This window comes from Anguilla anguilla, chromosome 3 (genome assembly GCF_013347855.1).
Source record: "Anguilla anguilla isolate fAngAng1 chromosome 3, fAngAng1.pri, whole genome shotgun sequence".
Lineage (NCBI taxonomy): Eukaryota > Metazoa > Chordata > Actinopteri > Anguilliformes > Anguillidae > Anguilla > Anguilla anguilla.
In genome coordinates this window covers 70,092,094-70,107,093 of record NC_049203.1, presented here as the reverse complement: position 1 = coordinate 70,107,093, position 15,000 = coordinate 70,092,094, and the positions used below count along the sequence as shown (strand labels likewise).

Here is a 15,000-nt window from a genome sequence, read left to right as displayed (position 1 = left end):
ATACAGCAGTGTTGGTTGTGTTGTACCAAAGAACTGGAATGTGAGTCTTTGTCTTTCTGTGTGTCCTTTCATGTCTGTGTGTTCTAATAAAAAATATTGATCACAAAAAAAAAATAGCTAAATGTAACATCTTGCAAATCAACACAATTTTCAGGAAAAATCCTGCATGCAAACATTTCAGGAACTCATAGCAGCACATAGCCCCCGCCCCCAGAACACAGGAGCTATCCTGGGGGTAAAAAGCACTTAAGTAAAATCAGAATTTAGTGGGCGAACCTGAAGCCAGGTTTGGATCCTAGGTTAATAAGAAAAAGGTCACCTGGCTGACTTTAGCAGGCATTAAAACCAGTTTAACTTTACTGATACCTCACTTTGGCCAGTAGAGGGAGCTATTATTTGATTGTTGCTGTGGGTGCCGACATGTGGAAGTGAAACTGCAAAATCCTGTATTAAATAATCAGAAAATTATATTTGTTTCAGGATGTAGTCGCTTGTTTCCAGCAACACTCAGAACTGCTGGACTCCCAGATTGAAAGTGATGAATTCCTTTACAGAAACAAACTGTGTGTGACAGTGTGAAGCCAGTTCCCGCTTCCCAATGGGGACTCTCACTTTTGAGTCGCATGGTTTGTCTAACCCTAATCTAAACACTAGATATCTGACAAGGGTTTAAGCCGAGGCGATGCTATTTCCAGCTGCATTCAGTTCACTTATAATGAGTCCACAAATGCACCGGCTTCTCCGGGGTCCAGTAGCCTAATTTAAAAAGTACAGAGCCAGAATGAGAAATTGCTTCTCCTCTTCTTTCACTCTTTACCTCCCTGTCTACCCAGCTGCCTCTGAAATATCTCAGGCAGTGTTTATAAGACCAACAGCAAGACTCTTTCATGAGTGAAAATAACATAATTTTTGTGAAGCTCAGGGGAGTCTGCTTGCAATTTTTCTCTTTTTAATTCTGCCTCATTTGCTGCTGGCACATCTTTGGAGGTGAATCTGATTGAGTCTGAGTCAGATGAGCGCATGTTAGCAGTCTTCTCTCACATTGAGAGCAGATCTCGCTGGACGTTTACGTTGGGAAAGGTGGAAGCTGAAATATGGACTTCTTTTAGCAGGGGGTCCTCAAAGCAGCGATGGTCAGCCGCTGCTTGGGCATTACCTTGTGCGGCACACATCCAAACCACATGGAGGAGCATGCTGAAGGAGAATATAGAATCCGATATGGTTCTGTTCAGCTCTGCTGAATTTAAATGAAATGGACAACAAACGATGATAACGGTACTGGTTGCCTTTCTCCAGCATTCCAGACAACCAATTCAAATTCAGCCGACAGGAAGAAGATGCACTGTGGTTTAGCCCGCTCACTGTATAATGCCTCTTTGCTTAACTGACTTTGGCTGTGGCACAACGTCAAACTCTTAAAAAAGCTAATTGACATGCCCTCCTCACACACTGGCGCTCTCCCTGAATCACACACACTGGCTCTCTCCCTGAATCACACACACTGACTCTCTCCCTGAATCACACACACTGGCTCTCTCCCTGAATCACACACACTGGCTCTCTCCCTGAATCACACACACTGGCTCTCTCCCTGAATCACACACACTGGCTCTCTCCCTGAATCACACACACTGGCTCTCTCCCTGAATCACACACACTGACTCTCTCCCTGAATCACACACACTGGCTCTCTCCCTGAATCACACACACTGGCTCTCTCCCTGAATCACACGCACTGACTCTCTCCCTGAATCACACGCACTGGCTCTCTCCCTGAATCACACACACTGGCTCTCTCCCTGAATCACACACACTGGGAATTACACTGCTTATATGTTTTATATTCCATCGTGTTTTTATAGAGCTGGATATTCTTTTCCGAAACAGCTCAGGGTAAGTACCATGCTGAAGGGGACAGCAGCACAGTCTTCCCAGGCGAGCGTGTGCACCAATCTGTGCCAAAATATAACCCCCACGCCCTGAGAGGGTAGGAGCACTCTTTCGGTTGCAGCGATAAATTTTATTTATTTCTTTATTTCTTTCTTTCTTTATTTATTTATTTATTAAACTTTGTGACCTGCAAACCAGATAAGCACCAACCAGATAAGCATTCAGTTTAATTAATGTGTTCATGTTAATATATTAGTATTAGTGAACTGGATACAAATGCAAACTAAAGATCTTCTCCTTGGGAAGGAGTGTCACATGTTTTCCGCACGCTTTCCAGTGACCCTCCTCGACCCCTGTCACAGCCCAAGGTTTGGGAAATGACTGAGCGTCCGAGGACATTTATGCACCAATAAAAATGATTAAAACTCTGTAGACACATGCCAGGGGCACTCCTGGGCCTCAGCTGCAACAACCCACAGACCGAGGTGTCTGTTCTGTGGCAGCCGTTGAATCAGACCTTGCCTGTAATTTAATACTGACCTTCTGGGCCTTGCTCTTCATTGGGATATATGTCTGTTTCCATTGCCGAGTCAGCAGATTGTGTCACTCAAGGAAGTAAAGCCGATTTGTTTCATTTTCTTGTGCAAGGGCAACTGATGTGTTGCACACACACACACACACACACACACAAATGCACACACACAAACACATTCTCAGCGTGAAAGAATTACAGTAAAACGCAATTTACACATGCTTTTTTTTTTTTTACACCATTCCTCTCTCTTAAACAAGACTTCTGGTGTTATTTAAAAGTGTTACGCCTTGATGAAGCTCTTTCACTGCAGCATGAGACGTTGGTGGAGCTGTCTGCGCAGCCATCGCCGAACTGTCTGTGCAGCCATCGCCGAACTGTCTGTGCAGCCATCGCCGAGCTGTCTGTGCAGCCATCGCCGAACTGTCTGCGCAGCCATCGCTGAACTGTCTGCGCAGCCATCGCCGAATGGGCAGTGATGGGAGAGAGAGGATACCAAACATGGGCGGGGCTGCCACGAGGCGTCAGAGATTGGCTGATTTCAACCAATCAATGCCCTCTTTTGTGGGGGGAAAAAACCTTTTGATTTGTTCAAAGAAGTGACTGACTGACCGCCCGTGTGGCTCTATAACTGTAGTTCCAGCTGAAGCTGTTATTCTGTTCCTCTGCCCCTAAGATTAAAGCACTGGGCAGCAGGGATGTAGCAGTGAGTTTAACAGTGGGGGGGCTGAGGAGTAAATGTGCCACCCCCCCAGCCCCAGCTGCAGCCCCCATCCCCATGTCTGATTCTGTCCCCCCACCCGCTTCCAACGCCCATGCTGGGGGAGTATTTCGTTTTTACTGTGTGCAGTTATCCAGCTAACTCAGTAATCCAGCTTTGTGAAACGGCCCTGAACAGTTAAATGTGCAGGAATTCTTTAGTAAATATGTCAGGTTTGACACCCTGAAAGAATCCTAATGTTTCCTTCAAACGCATCCCATTGAGTCATGCATTGATGCAGTAACGTCAGGGTGGAAATGCATAACATGAAGAATGGTAGAGGGTGGACGCTGTCAGCTTTTGTCCTCTGAGATTTGATGTTCAGAGATTTGAGATTTGATGATGTGTCAATACAGCTACGGTGTCCCCGATGTGCGGATGCTTCCAATGCAACAACGCAAACTCAAACTTTTCAACTTCCAAAAGCGACTCGAAATGTACATCACCCGATTAATTTGATCAAGAAAGGTGTGTATACCGGCGAATTGTATTCAACGATGACACACACGACAACGATAATCTGATTGCTCACAAAATGGGCTGTTATATCGTCATCGACAGACTGATTTTCTTTCTCCCCTTCTTCTTGGTTTCTACTTCTCTTTTGGCATTGTTGGGCTACGGGCGTTGTGCACGCTCATTGGCCACGTCACAAGGGGGGAGAGTCTGCCGGGCACGAATTCCTCAGCGCTCCTCATATTTCCTGAAATCTCTTCTCCTCGCGACCAGACGCAGCGTCTTCATCTTCTTGCTCTCCACCGCAGCCACGGTCTCCTCAAAATGGTACGAATTAGAAGAGCATTTTGTTAAACACCATGCCTGGATGTGAAAGTGTTTCACTTCAATGTGCACTTTGAGCTCGGCGTTTTCCCCTCCTTGTCCTTTTTTCCTCAACCTCTCGCATCTGCCTCTTCTCTTCTCTCCGCAGATGTTTCGAAGTATCCCCGTACTTGTTCTTCTGGCCATCGCCTTTTGTCATGCCGAGGTAAGTCTAATAACTACAATGTCTGTTTGCTTTATGAAAACTTTGCGTGGGTCGAAACGTTTGCCCTGTTTTTCCAAAGTGGTCACGAGCGCGGACAATTACTTCGACCTGTTTGCATGAGTCTTTGTGTTTGTAAAATACGGTTTGAGTGATGCTGTCTGGAGTTTACCGTTTTTTTTGTCTGTTGACATATTCCCACAGCAGTCAAACGGAACATGTATGGACTTCTTTTTTACTGTTTATAGTGCACCTAAGCGGTCGAGATAGATATTATATATAAAACAGTTGCAAGTTATTTTTTCAGATGTTTTCTTAACCTACTTACACGAAACAGTTTTTTAAACCTGTGTTGGGAAAGACCGTACGTACACCTAACAACATAGTTATGGCATGGCAAAGCCACTGGAACTTTTATTAGCCTTTTAGAACTCTTGTTTATTATTTATTTGGCGAGTGGCGGATATACGCTAATGTATCCAGCTGTTACGCATTTAAAATTGGGGTTTTTAAAGCGGCTCGAGGGTTGAAGGGTTAAACATAATCAAAATCCTCAGTGGGTAGAAGATGCCTGTTAGGCTACTGGTGGACATATCAGATGGTTTATGAAACTTGGATCTAATGAGCTAATGGACGAATAGACTATGTGATATTATACTTCTCTGAGAGTGTGTAATATAGGCCTGCTATGTGATATTGACTATATTACATATTATTACATTACATTACAGGCATTTAGCAGACGCTCTTATCCAGAGCAACTTACACAACTTTTACATAGCATTTTACATTGTGTCCATTTATACAGCTGGATATATACTGAAGCAATTTCGGTTAAGTACCTTGCTCAAGAGTACAACGGCAGTGTCCTACCCGGGAATCGAACCTGCGACCTTTCGGTTACAAGCCCAGTTCCTTACCCACTGCTACACTCCGGGTCAGTGCAAAGTTTCCCACTTAACAGTGGTCAGCTGAAGGAAACTATGAGGGTGCTCATTTTCCAAAATATGTTTAATGCTATCTCTAAATATTGCCACTGGTGCTGGGCACTGAACAGAGTGTCCATGTTGTGTACATCTGCTTATGTGTGTATTTTTAGTCTTGTGAATCGGCATTTCACACATTCAGATTCTTATTCAAGACAAAAAGTAACCCTCCCCAGCCCACACACATGCGCACACACACACACAAAAACCCACAATCACACTCTCACACACACACACAAACGCAACAGATGTCAGCTCGTGTCTGGTCATTGTTTCCCATTGGAGGCCAGCGACAGGCTGGAACCAGATCACCCACAGACGTGCGTGCGACTCTGGGGTTGGTCATTACAGTAGAAGGAGAGAAAGAAAGAAAGAAAGAAAGAAAGAGAGTGATAAAGAAAAATACAAACAGTTGTCAGTTTGTTGCAACAGGTCCGCGGCCCCCAGGGTGCCACCTTGCTTTATGGTGTTTATCTTGTTAATTAACTGACCGTATGGCGGGGGGGGAGCGTACGGTGGCCCAGATGGACATTCCTGTGTGGCAGCTGTTAGAGTTTCAGACATGAAAAGCCGTGCTGCTGGGGTGGGGTTTGGGGGGGGGGGGGGGGCTGGGTTTACTGAAGGGGGGGGTTACTGCCCTGTGTAGATGCAGCTGTCTTTTGTGGTAGGAGGCTGGGTTTTGGGGTCTGTGTCCCTGCTGGTGCTTGGCCGTAGGTCCCAGTCTTCACACCTATTTGCTAAATTACTGCTCTGAGCAAACTGAGACATCTGACATCACTGAGGACCAGCAGGTAAACACACACACACACACACAAACACACTCACACACACATGTGCACACCACTCACACACACAAACACACACACACACACACACACACACAAACACACTCACACACGTGTACACCACACACACTCACACACATACACAAATACACTCACACACGTGTACACACACACACACACCACACACACTCACAAACACACACACGCACATACACAGAAAACCACACCTATGCACAAATGATAACAAAAGCTCTTTTTTACCTTTTTTGGTAATTTCCAACAATGCAGCGACGCTGAAGAACAGTAGCTGCTTGTGTCCCAGGCTGTCACGTTGACCTATTCTTCTTTAAACGGCAGATGAGGTCGTCACTCAGGTTTATGTGTCCAGCCAGTTCTTGTTTTGGATCTCCTTGGAAACCAAGGAATTAGTTCTTTTTTTTGTTGGCTACTTTAGCCTTTGTTTTCAGGGGACACTGATTTGATTTGGCCCAGACTTTTGTGACATGTTATCTTAATTGGGCATCTCATGAACCCCCCTGCTCCTGCCGCCCCTCCCCTTCTCCCCGCCCCCCATCCCCCGGACCTGTCCCGACGGGTCGGCCTGTGTGATGGTGGTGCCGAGGCCTGTAATGACACACACTGTGTCCCTGGCCCTGGCCCAACAGCTGGCGAACACCTGGAAGCATCTTTGTTGTCCTGCTTCTAGGTGTCAAGAGGCTTTCAATTAAGTGCAGTCATTGTCAGGGGGGTGGGGGGGGGCTTGTAATTTAGGAAGGGGGGGGGTGGCCCTCGGCTTTCATGTCCCAGCCGGCGGCTTGTTTGAGTCGCCGTTTCGGGGAGGCGCGCGGCGCTGTGTTCCGATCGCCAGTCCGCTGCGCCGGTGCGCTCAGTGAGGAGGCAGTCGCAGGCTCAGGACAGGGACGTGCTGAGGAGGTTAAAGAATTATGACATCACGCCCATTATGACATCACACCCAACGTGGCCCTCCCCAGCTCAGCATCAGTCAGCGGTCAGAATCCCTGTCCCTTGTGTCCAGCTCTGTGTGCAGCTCTGTGTCCAGCTCTGTGTCCAGATCTGGGTTTTTGCAGTTGTGAGCAGGGGCTGCTAAACCGTTTTGGTTTGTGTGTGATGTTTAAGACTGTGACACTGATGGAAACAGCATACCGCTACAGACCCGCTACAGACCTGCTACAGACCCCCTACAGACTCGCTACAGACCTGCTACAGACCTGCTACCGACCCGCTACAGACCCGATACAGACCCGCTACAGACCGCTGCTCAGCTTGGCAGCTTCGTCCGAGAGCTAGCAGCTGTGACTCTGTGGGCCATCGGTCAGTAACTCCAGCCCACTGAGCTCACCTGACTGAGCCTGAATCAGGACCTGCATGGGGGACCTCCTGTCAGTGAGTGGAGCTCCACCCTGCGTGTGGAGACGGGGGGGGTGGGGATTTGGGAGTGGGGTCCTGCTGCGGACTGTGGACAGGACACAGCCCCCCCCCACACAGCCGGAAAAACGTGTCTCATGATCGGCGCCTGGGTTTCAGTGGGACGGTCTTTCGTATTTATATTTAATATTTTATTTAGTGGCGGTGATGGAGGGGGGGCTGGGTTTGTGGGAAACAGTCACCTGGCAGTGAGGTGAGCAGAGAGAACAGGGGCACTGTTGGTCACATGACCTGTTTCAGCTGCCTTGCCATGCGACAGATTCCTGAGTTTGAGGAAGTGGCGGAGAGACTCCGCAGTGCTCAGTCTAAAGTTGGGGGGGGGCGATTAAATTGTATTTAACATGTGATGGGCAGTCATGTGCTTCTTGCCCTGCTCACAGACCTATAATCTCACTGCTGCCAGGTGATCGGCCCCCAGCCCCCACCCCTCGAATTAAGATGGAAGCCATCGTGCGCGGGGCGGGGGGGCGCCGGGGGGGGTATTTTCTGTGCTTGTGAAAGTTTCGACAGCTGATATACGCGGCTTTATAGCGGAATTCCTCTGAGAGGCTTCCTGCTCTTCGAGGAGGAACATTCCTGTGTATGATAAATAAAACACGCTGTGGTTTGGCACAGTGGGGGCGGGGGGGGGGGGGGGGGGGGGCTGTGGGGGCGGGGGGTGCGGGGAGATAGACAGAACTATAAATACAGCGGGACAGGAATGAGTTTCCTCCTGCCTCTGCGTGGCTGTTCCAGGCGTGTGGTGTGACGGGGCTGTTTCTCGTTGTGTCGCGCTGATGCGGGACGTTTATGTTCCAGGGATTTCACTCATTAGATAACGGCAGCTACGTCCTTCCTAATAAATTCGGTTTAATAAAAATGCAGTTTCTCATCGTTGCTGCAGAGCGGGACGTTTTGGGTGAATAGCGGGGTCTGGGCCGCGCCCGTGGCTCTGTCCTCCTCTCTCATCCCGCCAAATCCCGGGAATTCCGCCCGGCCGAACATTCCGGCGGCGGCATTCCTGCATGCGGCCCGTACGGGGGCGGGGCTTGTGCGGGGGGCGGGGCTTGTGGGGGGCGGGGGGGGGGGTTTGGGTCTCCCACACTTTTTTTCGTAGGTGAAGGGCTGAGGAGGGCCAGAGTGTCCCACATGCAGGGGTACTGAAAGAGTGGGGGGTGGGGGGGGGGGCGGCCACGTGGAGGAATGTTCGCTCTACAGCCAGACTATTTCATAAGGGGGGGGTCCTGTACAGAGGGACGGTGGGTAGAGGGAGAGGAGAAGATGGAGAAATATATTTGCGGTATACAGTGTAGACAGAGAGAGAGAGAGAGATGAATGATAGCTATGGAGGAATAGAAGAGAGAGAGAGAGAGAGAGAGAGAGAGAGAATACTGCAGTGAGCTTTGGTATTCCCTGCACTGTGAGAAAAGTGGGTGAAAACAGACATTTTATTCGGCAAACACTTTTATCAAAAGCGACGTACAATAAGTGCATACCATTGCAACAACTACAGGAACGCAGGTCAATTCTCATAAATTTAGTTATTCATAGCCATGAACATCGAGTCCAGTTCACAGGGTAAGCACAGGCTAAGTCTGTAAAGTTATTAACACCTGTCCTCCATCGCTCCGCTCTGCTGAGAAGAGCCTCTTTAAACACCAGCCGCTAAAACACCACAGCCGCCAAATCACTCCCCCTGGCATCCCCTCATCCTCCCCTCCCACCTGGGGGGGATTCAACCCGCCCTCTGATCAGGGGGTCAGAGAGGGGCTGCGGGCTCGAGTCCTTCCCCAGTGTTGCACAGCGGCTATGCCCCCGGGCCATTATGCTACGCCTGAACTGCTTGGGTAAGCACCCAGCCCCTCCGAAGAGCATAAAACACTTGAACGATCGGCAGGCTACGCGAGGGGCGTCGCCGTTCAGCGTCACGGTGAACCTGAGCGCGCTCCAGTGTGAAGACGGTCACACCACGGTGCGAAGAGCGGTTTTCTGCAGAAAATGGCGGAGAAAATGGGAGGAGGGGAGGGGTGGGGGTGTTGGGGGGAGGCCAGTGTGCCCAGCAGCAGCCCCCTGTCCCAACGGGGCCAGAGTTGGGCGACTTTCCCCGCCCCTCACCTCGCGCCCTCGTAAAACACCTGGCCTTCTCCGTCCCGCTCCGCTCTGCCGCTCCTCTCTGCCGGTGCGGACGGGGCGTGGTGCTGCAGAGCGGTGAGCTCCGTGTGACGGGCCGCACTGCACCATGGGGGTTTTTTATGTGTTTACTCCGCGCTGCTGCAGCCCCCCGCTGAGTTAGCCTCAGCGCTTGCGAAACCTGGAGGCTCGGTGGCGGATGTTTGTGTGAATGTTGTGTGCGCAGCCGAGCGCTCAGCGTGAAGCAAACTCAGAAAGACGGGTTTCAGCTGTAATGGCGCGCGCTGCGTCCGCGTCAGGCTCACACACACTCTGCCAGAGCTGATTTAGCTCTAAGAATCTTGTGTGGGTTTAAGTCTCCTGGCCCAAGGTGAAAACCTCTTCATGTGAGAAGCCTCCTCTCTCTCTCTCTCTCACTCTCACTCTCTCCCCCTCTCCCCCCCTCCCCCCCTCTCTCTCTCTTTCTTTCAAGCGCTTACAGACTACAGACACCCATCGCAGTGAGAGAAACTGAGGCGCAGTGGTTGTGGGGTAGATGATATGAGCCCTGTTGTGCAGTATGCAAGGTCTCTGGGGGTCTCTTCACCTTGATTCATGTTATTCTTTATTTTTGCTGAATTGCCTTTTTCTAGAACAGGTTGTGGGCAGTTTTGGTCCTGTGGGGCCGGTGTGTGTGTGTGCAGGCTATTGTTTCCACCAGTTACCCCGCCTAAATGAGCTAACTGGCTATATATACGAACACTGGCTCACTCTTAGATTACAGCTCGGTAAAACATTTTAAATAGGGCCACAAGAACAGACTTCAGCTGTCATTCATGTGCTTATCCAGAAATGTCAGATGGCGTCAATATTGGGGCTAGTTAAATAATTAAGGCCTGAAGTTGGCATGAAGACCAGTAACAGATCTGGCCCTTGCTGCTCACCTCTGTTCTAGAACATGCTTTAAGTAGGACATTGTATCGGTGATGATCATTTCTGCCTTTGCTGACCTCTACCGCACGTCTGTCATAGAGCATTACCCCACCCCCAGTTCCCTCATAACCCCGCACCCCAGTTCCTCAGTAGTGAGGTGATAGGTCAGCTGACTGGTCACATGGTGTGACAGCTGACTGGCTGCCGGGCACTGCAAGGCTGTCCTGAATAGTGGGGTGGGACAGGGGGCAGGTGACCCCCTGTCTGCGGGGCTGGGGGCTGGAGCAGAGGCCAGCTGGAGGTTTTGGGGACAGGGGGGGTGGGGGGGTGACAGAGGGGACAGCTGGAGCAGGGTTTGTGAGGCAGAGGAGGAGGAGGAGGAGGAGGAGGGTGTGGCTCCGCAGCCTGTCTCTGAGGAAGGCCTGCAGTGTGGCCCTGCTTTGTGCTTGTGTTTTATGTCCTTGTGTTGAGTGTGTGTGAAGGACCCCATGTCCCAGCTGGACTGGGCGGGGGGGGATTGGGGGATTGGGGGGGGGCATGAAGGATGAGGTAGAGAGAGGGGGATCTGGGAACATCACTAACATAGCAGGCCATGCTTCTGAGGTCACTCGTTTTGTCAAAGTTTGGCAAGATATTCAAACATCAACAGATTAATAAAAACAAGACAATGACAGGAAACAAGGTCGGGAAACAACAACAACAATAATAATAATAATAATAATAATAATAATAATAATAATAATAACAGAAAACGTGTATATTAACAACAGTGTTACACCCTCTTTCTCTCTCTCTCTCTCCCTCTCCCCCTCTCTCTCCCTCCCTCTCTCTCTCCCTCCCCCTCTCTCTCTCTCTCCCTCTCTCCCTCCCTCTCTCTCCCCCTCTCTCTCTCTCTCTCTCTCTGGGATGGAGTGGTGGCCCCAGGCATTTAGACGCGGTGCGTGCCAGCCCGATTTGGGGGTGTGATTAATCTCGCCGTGCGCTCTGGGTAACCGGGCCGGTCCCTCTGCGCCACGCACGCACGCACAGACTGAGTTTCAGAGCTGCAGTGCATTCTGGGAAACATTCGCATCTGTAACGTTAGCTTCTTCTGGGGGCTCGTGGAGTATAATGGTGGCAGACTCCCTCCAGAGTCTGAAACTCTGCTTAATGGCTGTTTCTGCAGTTGTCTCACGGTGGCTCCTGCGCTGTATCTGCTAGAGCTGCAGCTGTAGCATTAGTTCACCTGTGGAGGCATTTTCACCGTGTTCTCGCCCTGCTTCCATGTTGGCTCAGGAAGCACTGCTCCTGGTGCTATGCCTGTGACACGCTGTCGGACTGGAACTAGACTGGACTGGATTGGGTGAGGAGGACAGAGGGAAAGTGGGAACTAGAGGGGACACAGAAAAGGATGAGTGGCAGAGAGGAAGAGGAGAGAGAAAGAATGAGCGAAAGAAAAGGAGAGAGACACAGAGGCTGTGGAGAAAGAGAGGGATGAGAGGCTGTGGAGAAAGAGAGGGATGAGAGGAGCTGTAGAGAAAGAGAGGGATGAGAGGCTGTGGAGAAAGAGAGGGATGAGAGGCTGTGGAGAAAGAGAGGGATGAGAGGAGCTGTAGAGAAAGAGAGGGATGAGAGGCTGTGGAGAAAGAGAGGGATGAGAGGGGCTGTAGAGAAAGAGAGGGATGAGAGGCTGTGGAGAAAGAGAGGGGTGGGAAAGGAAGGAGGTGTTCGGGCTCTGCTGCTGCTCCCCGCTCCTGTGGGAGGGATTCCTGAAGCCCTCGTTTGGTCCAGTTTGGATAAATGAGACATTCAGAGAGGAATTTCAGTAAGGGGGGGGGGGGGGGGGGGGGGGGATGTCATCGCACAGAACTCTCAGACTTTAGTGCCCGGGGCCTGGGAGAAGCTGTGTTCCTCTTTCTCTCCCCCTCTCTCTCTCCCTCTCTTTCTCTCCCCCTCTCTCTCTCCCTCTCCCCCTCTCTCACTCTCTCTCTCTCTCCCTCTCCCCCTCTCTCACTCTCTCCCCCTCTCTCTCTCCCTCTCTCCCCCTCTCTCACTCTCTCTCTCTCCCCCTCTCACTCTGTTTGCTGTTTTAACTGCTAGCAGATGTTCCTGAGTCTTTGTTTTCAGAAGCTATGGCGCCTTGTTTCTTGCCGGAGTGCTGAAGAATAAGTACACTGTGGGTTCTTTTGGGGGGGGGGGGCAGGGGCGAGGGGGGGAGTCCTACCCAGGTGCCACCCTGCTCGTTGCTGCCCTTGGTGCCCTAGGTGTGAGGCTGGGTCCTGTGTTTTCGGGGCTAGCCCCCCTGCCTGTGCTGGAATGTCTCTGGGCCAGACCGCCCCAGGCTTCAGTGGGGAGTTAACGGTCCCTGTGCTCTTCCCAAAAAACATTCCTGAGACACAGTGTAGCCCTGAAAGGCTGTTATTTACACCTCTCCTCGCCCCCCCTCCCCCACCCCCCACCCCCGTGTCCTTTTGTTCTTTTTCCCTTTCTTTCACCAGGAGCACTCTGGAGCTTCAATGCCCTTTCTCCAAAAACAAAAAAAGAGTAAAAAAAAAAACACTTTTTGAAATGAATTATGGGATACGGATCCCGATGGTAATGAAAGCCGTGCAGTAACGAGCCTCTGTGCTGGGGGGGGGGGGGGGGGGTCTACACCACAGAGTGCGACGCTTTCTAGAAGGTTCCCCGTCCCTTTCTTAATAAGCTACTTATGAAGCCTGCCCCCCCAGCCCCCCCCCCCCCCCCCCCCCCAGGCAGCCCCCTCTCACGCTCCACAATCAGACCTTATTTAAATGCACAGGAAACCCACGCAGCCCTTCTGCTTCCTGCAGGGAGGACGCAGCGCAATCAGCCTGCTTCTGAATCGCTCATTTACAGCAAGCGCAACACAATACGGCTTAGAATGCCGCACAGAGCACAATTAGAGCCAACATGGGGTTTCACTCCTGAGCCGTTTCCCACAGTTTCCTCTGCTGGCTGGAGCGAGCCTTGGCAGGCAGTGTGCCGGAGTGTTCCGTAGCTCACTGCGGTGTCCAGAGCCCTGTTTTTAAATACGGAGGTGCGAGCAGTACGCTTGGTCACTGGTTTTGGATGGGGGTGCATGGGTTAAAGTGAGCGTGTTGGGACAGTGGGTGCAGGGGTAGGGGGGGTGGGGGGGGGGGTGGGGGGCAGTCATTCTGACCCACTTTAGCAGGAATGAGCAGCAGGGCCCTGAGAGACTGAAGCAGGGGGGGGGGGGGGGGGGGGGGGGGGGGGTTAAGGTAATGTGAAACACATGTGGCCCACAGAGCCAAACGTGATGTAGAAATGAGCTGGGGGGGGGGGGGCGGGGGGGGGGGCATTCTGGCTCAAAACGGCCTTTGTTTTCTGTCAGCGGTGGAACTGGGAAACACAGCTTCACGATTGATTGTTTTTTTTTTGGTTTTTTTTAAGGGGGGGGGGAGGTAAATTGAATGAGTGGATGTTAGAATGTTAACTCGGGACACAACAGGCGGTTTTGTGCAGGAGGTAATGAGTCTGGGACACTGATGCTGATGTCATCTTAGAATCGCGTGAGATGGGCCCTAACACAGCCAAGCCCCATGTACCACATACATGCCAATAGTTCCTACGGTTTTTCCATGTTTTTAACCAAATGGAAAACCCCCTCCAGCTTATAGGATAAAGTCCTCCAGAAACAGTGACCTTTGACCTTCAACCCTCTCCCCCTGTATACAAGCCTTCCCCCTGGGGCAGCACAGCTGACAAACATCCAGTGCTAACCCCTTGCCTGTGTTAGTGGGAGACTTACCCCAAATAAGTTTTTTCTTTGTTCTTTAGCGAGTTTTAAACCCCAAATGAATTTTTAAACCTCTGAATATCTGAAGAGCATTTGGTACATGTCTGAGGGGAGCAGTGGACTGGCTCTGTCTGAATGCCCCCCTCCTGCGGGGGAGGGGGGGGCTGAGAACAGAAGTGTGCCTGAGACTCGTTTTGCTGTGGTTTCCAAAAATGCTGCTGCCGTGGCAACCTCGCCGTGGAAACAGCCGGCCGATGGGCACAGCGTGCGCCCGCGCTCTCCGGACCAATTATCCCGGAGACGAGCCGCTCTCCCGCCGCCCGGAATCTCCGGAATGCCGACCCGCTTCCTGGTTTCAGCAGAGCGACCGCTGGCACGCGTGACCCTGAAAGAACGAGAGAAAGAACGGAAGGAAGAAAGAGAGAAGGAAAGAGAGAAAGAAAGAGAGAAGGAGATTTCTCAAAGTCGTGTAATCCCGTCTCACCCTGGGGGCTGGCCTGGCAGGAGGCGCGGCGGTCTGAGGGTCAGGCTTTTTGGGGCCCGCTGGCTCTCTGTCGCGGGCCTCCGTGTTTGTGTGCGCCCGTGCGTGCGCGGGGGGCGTCGAAGGTCCGGCTATAAATAACCCCAATCCTTTACTGTCGGTTAAACCCAAGTTTCGTTTTTCAAGCTTAGCTGAGCATTTTCATGTGTCCGTGTGTTTATTGAAAAATGGTGTTTTCGAGGGTAACACCGAAAGTTTTCATTTTTCAGTATCCTCGACGTATTCTGTGAAAATTCCGGAGGCGGAGATGTTTCTGTCCCGCTCAGAGTGCTTTTTGGCATTTTCCTGTCCCATCTAGCG

The 15,000-nt window shown here is 51.1% G+C and overlaps 1 protein-coding gene across 1 annotated transcript in view; it reads left to right on the top strand.

Annotated features, from left to right (window-relative positions):
* The first annotated feature begins 3,723 nt into the window (after window positions 1–3,723).
* fstl1b (follistatin-like 1b) overlaps window positions 3,724–15,000 on the top strand; it is a 32,911-nt gene continuing 21,634 nt past the window's right edge. The window contains exons 1-2 of the mRNA XM_035410851.1: window positions 3,724–3,965; window positions 4,111–4,167. Coding sequence (XP_035266742.1) covers window positions 3,963–3,965; window positions 4,111–4,167 — 60 coding nt within the window. The 5' untranslated portion in view covers window positions 3,724–3,962. The remainder of the gene's footprint in view (window positions 3,966–4,110; window positions 4,168–15,000) is intronic.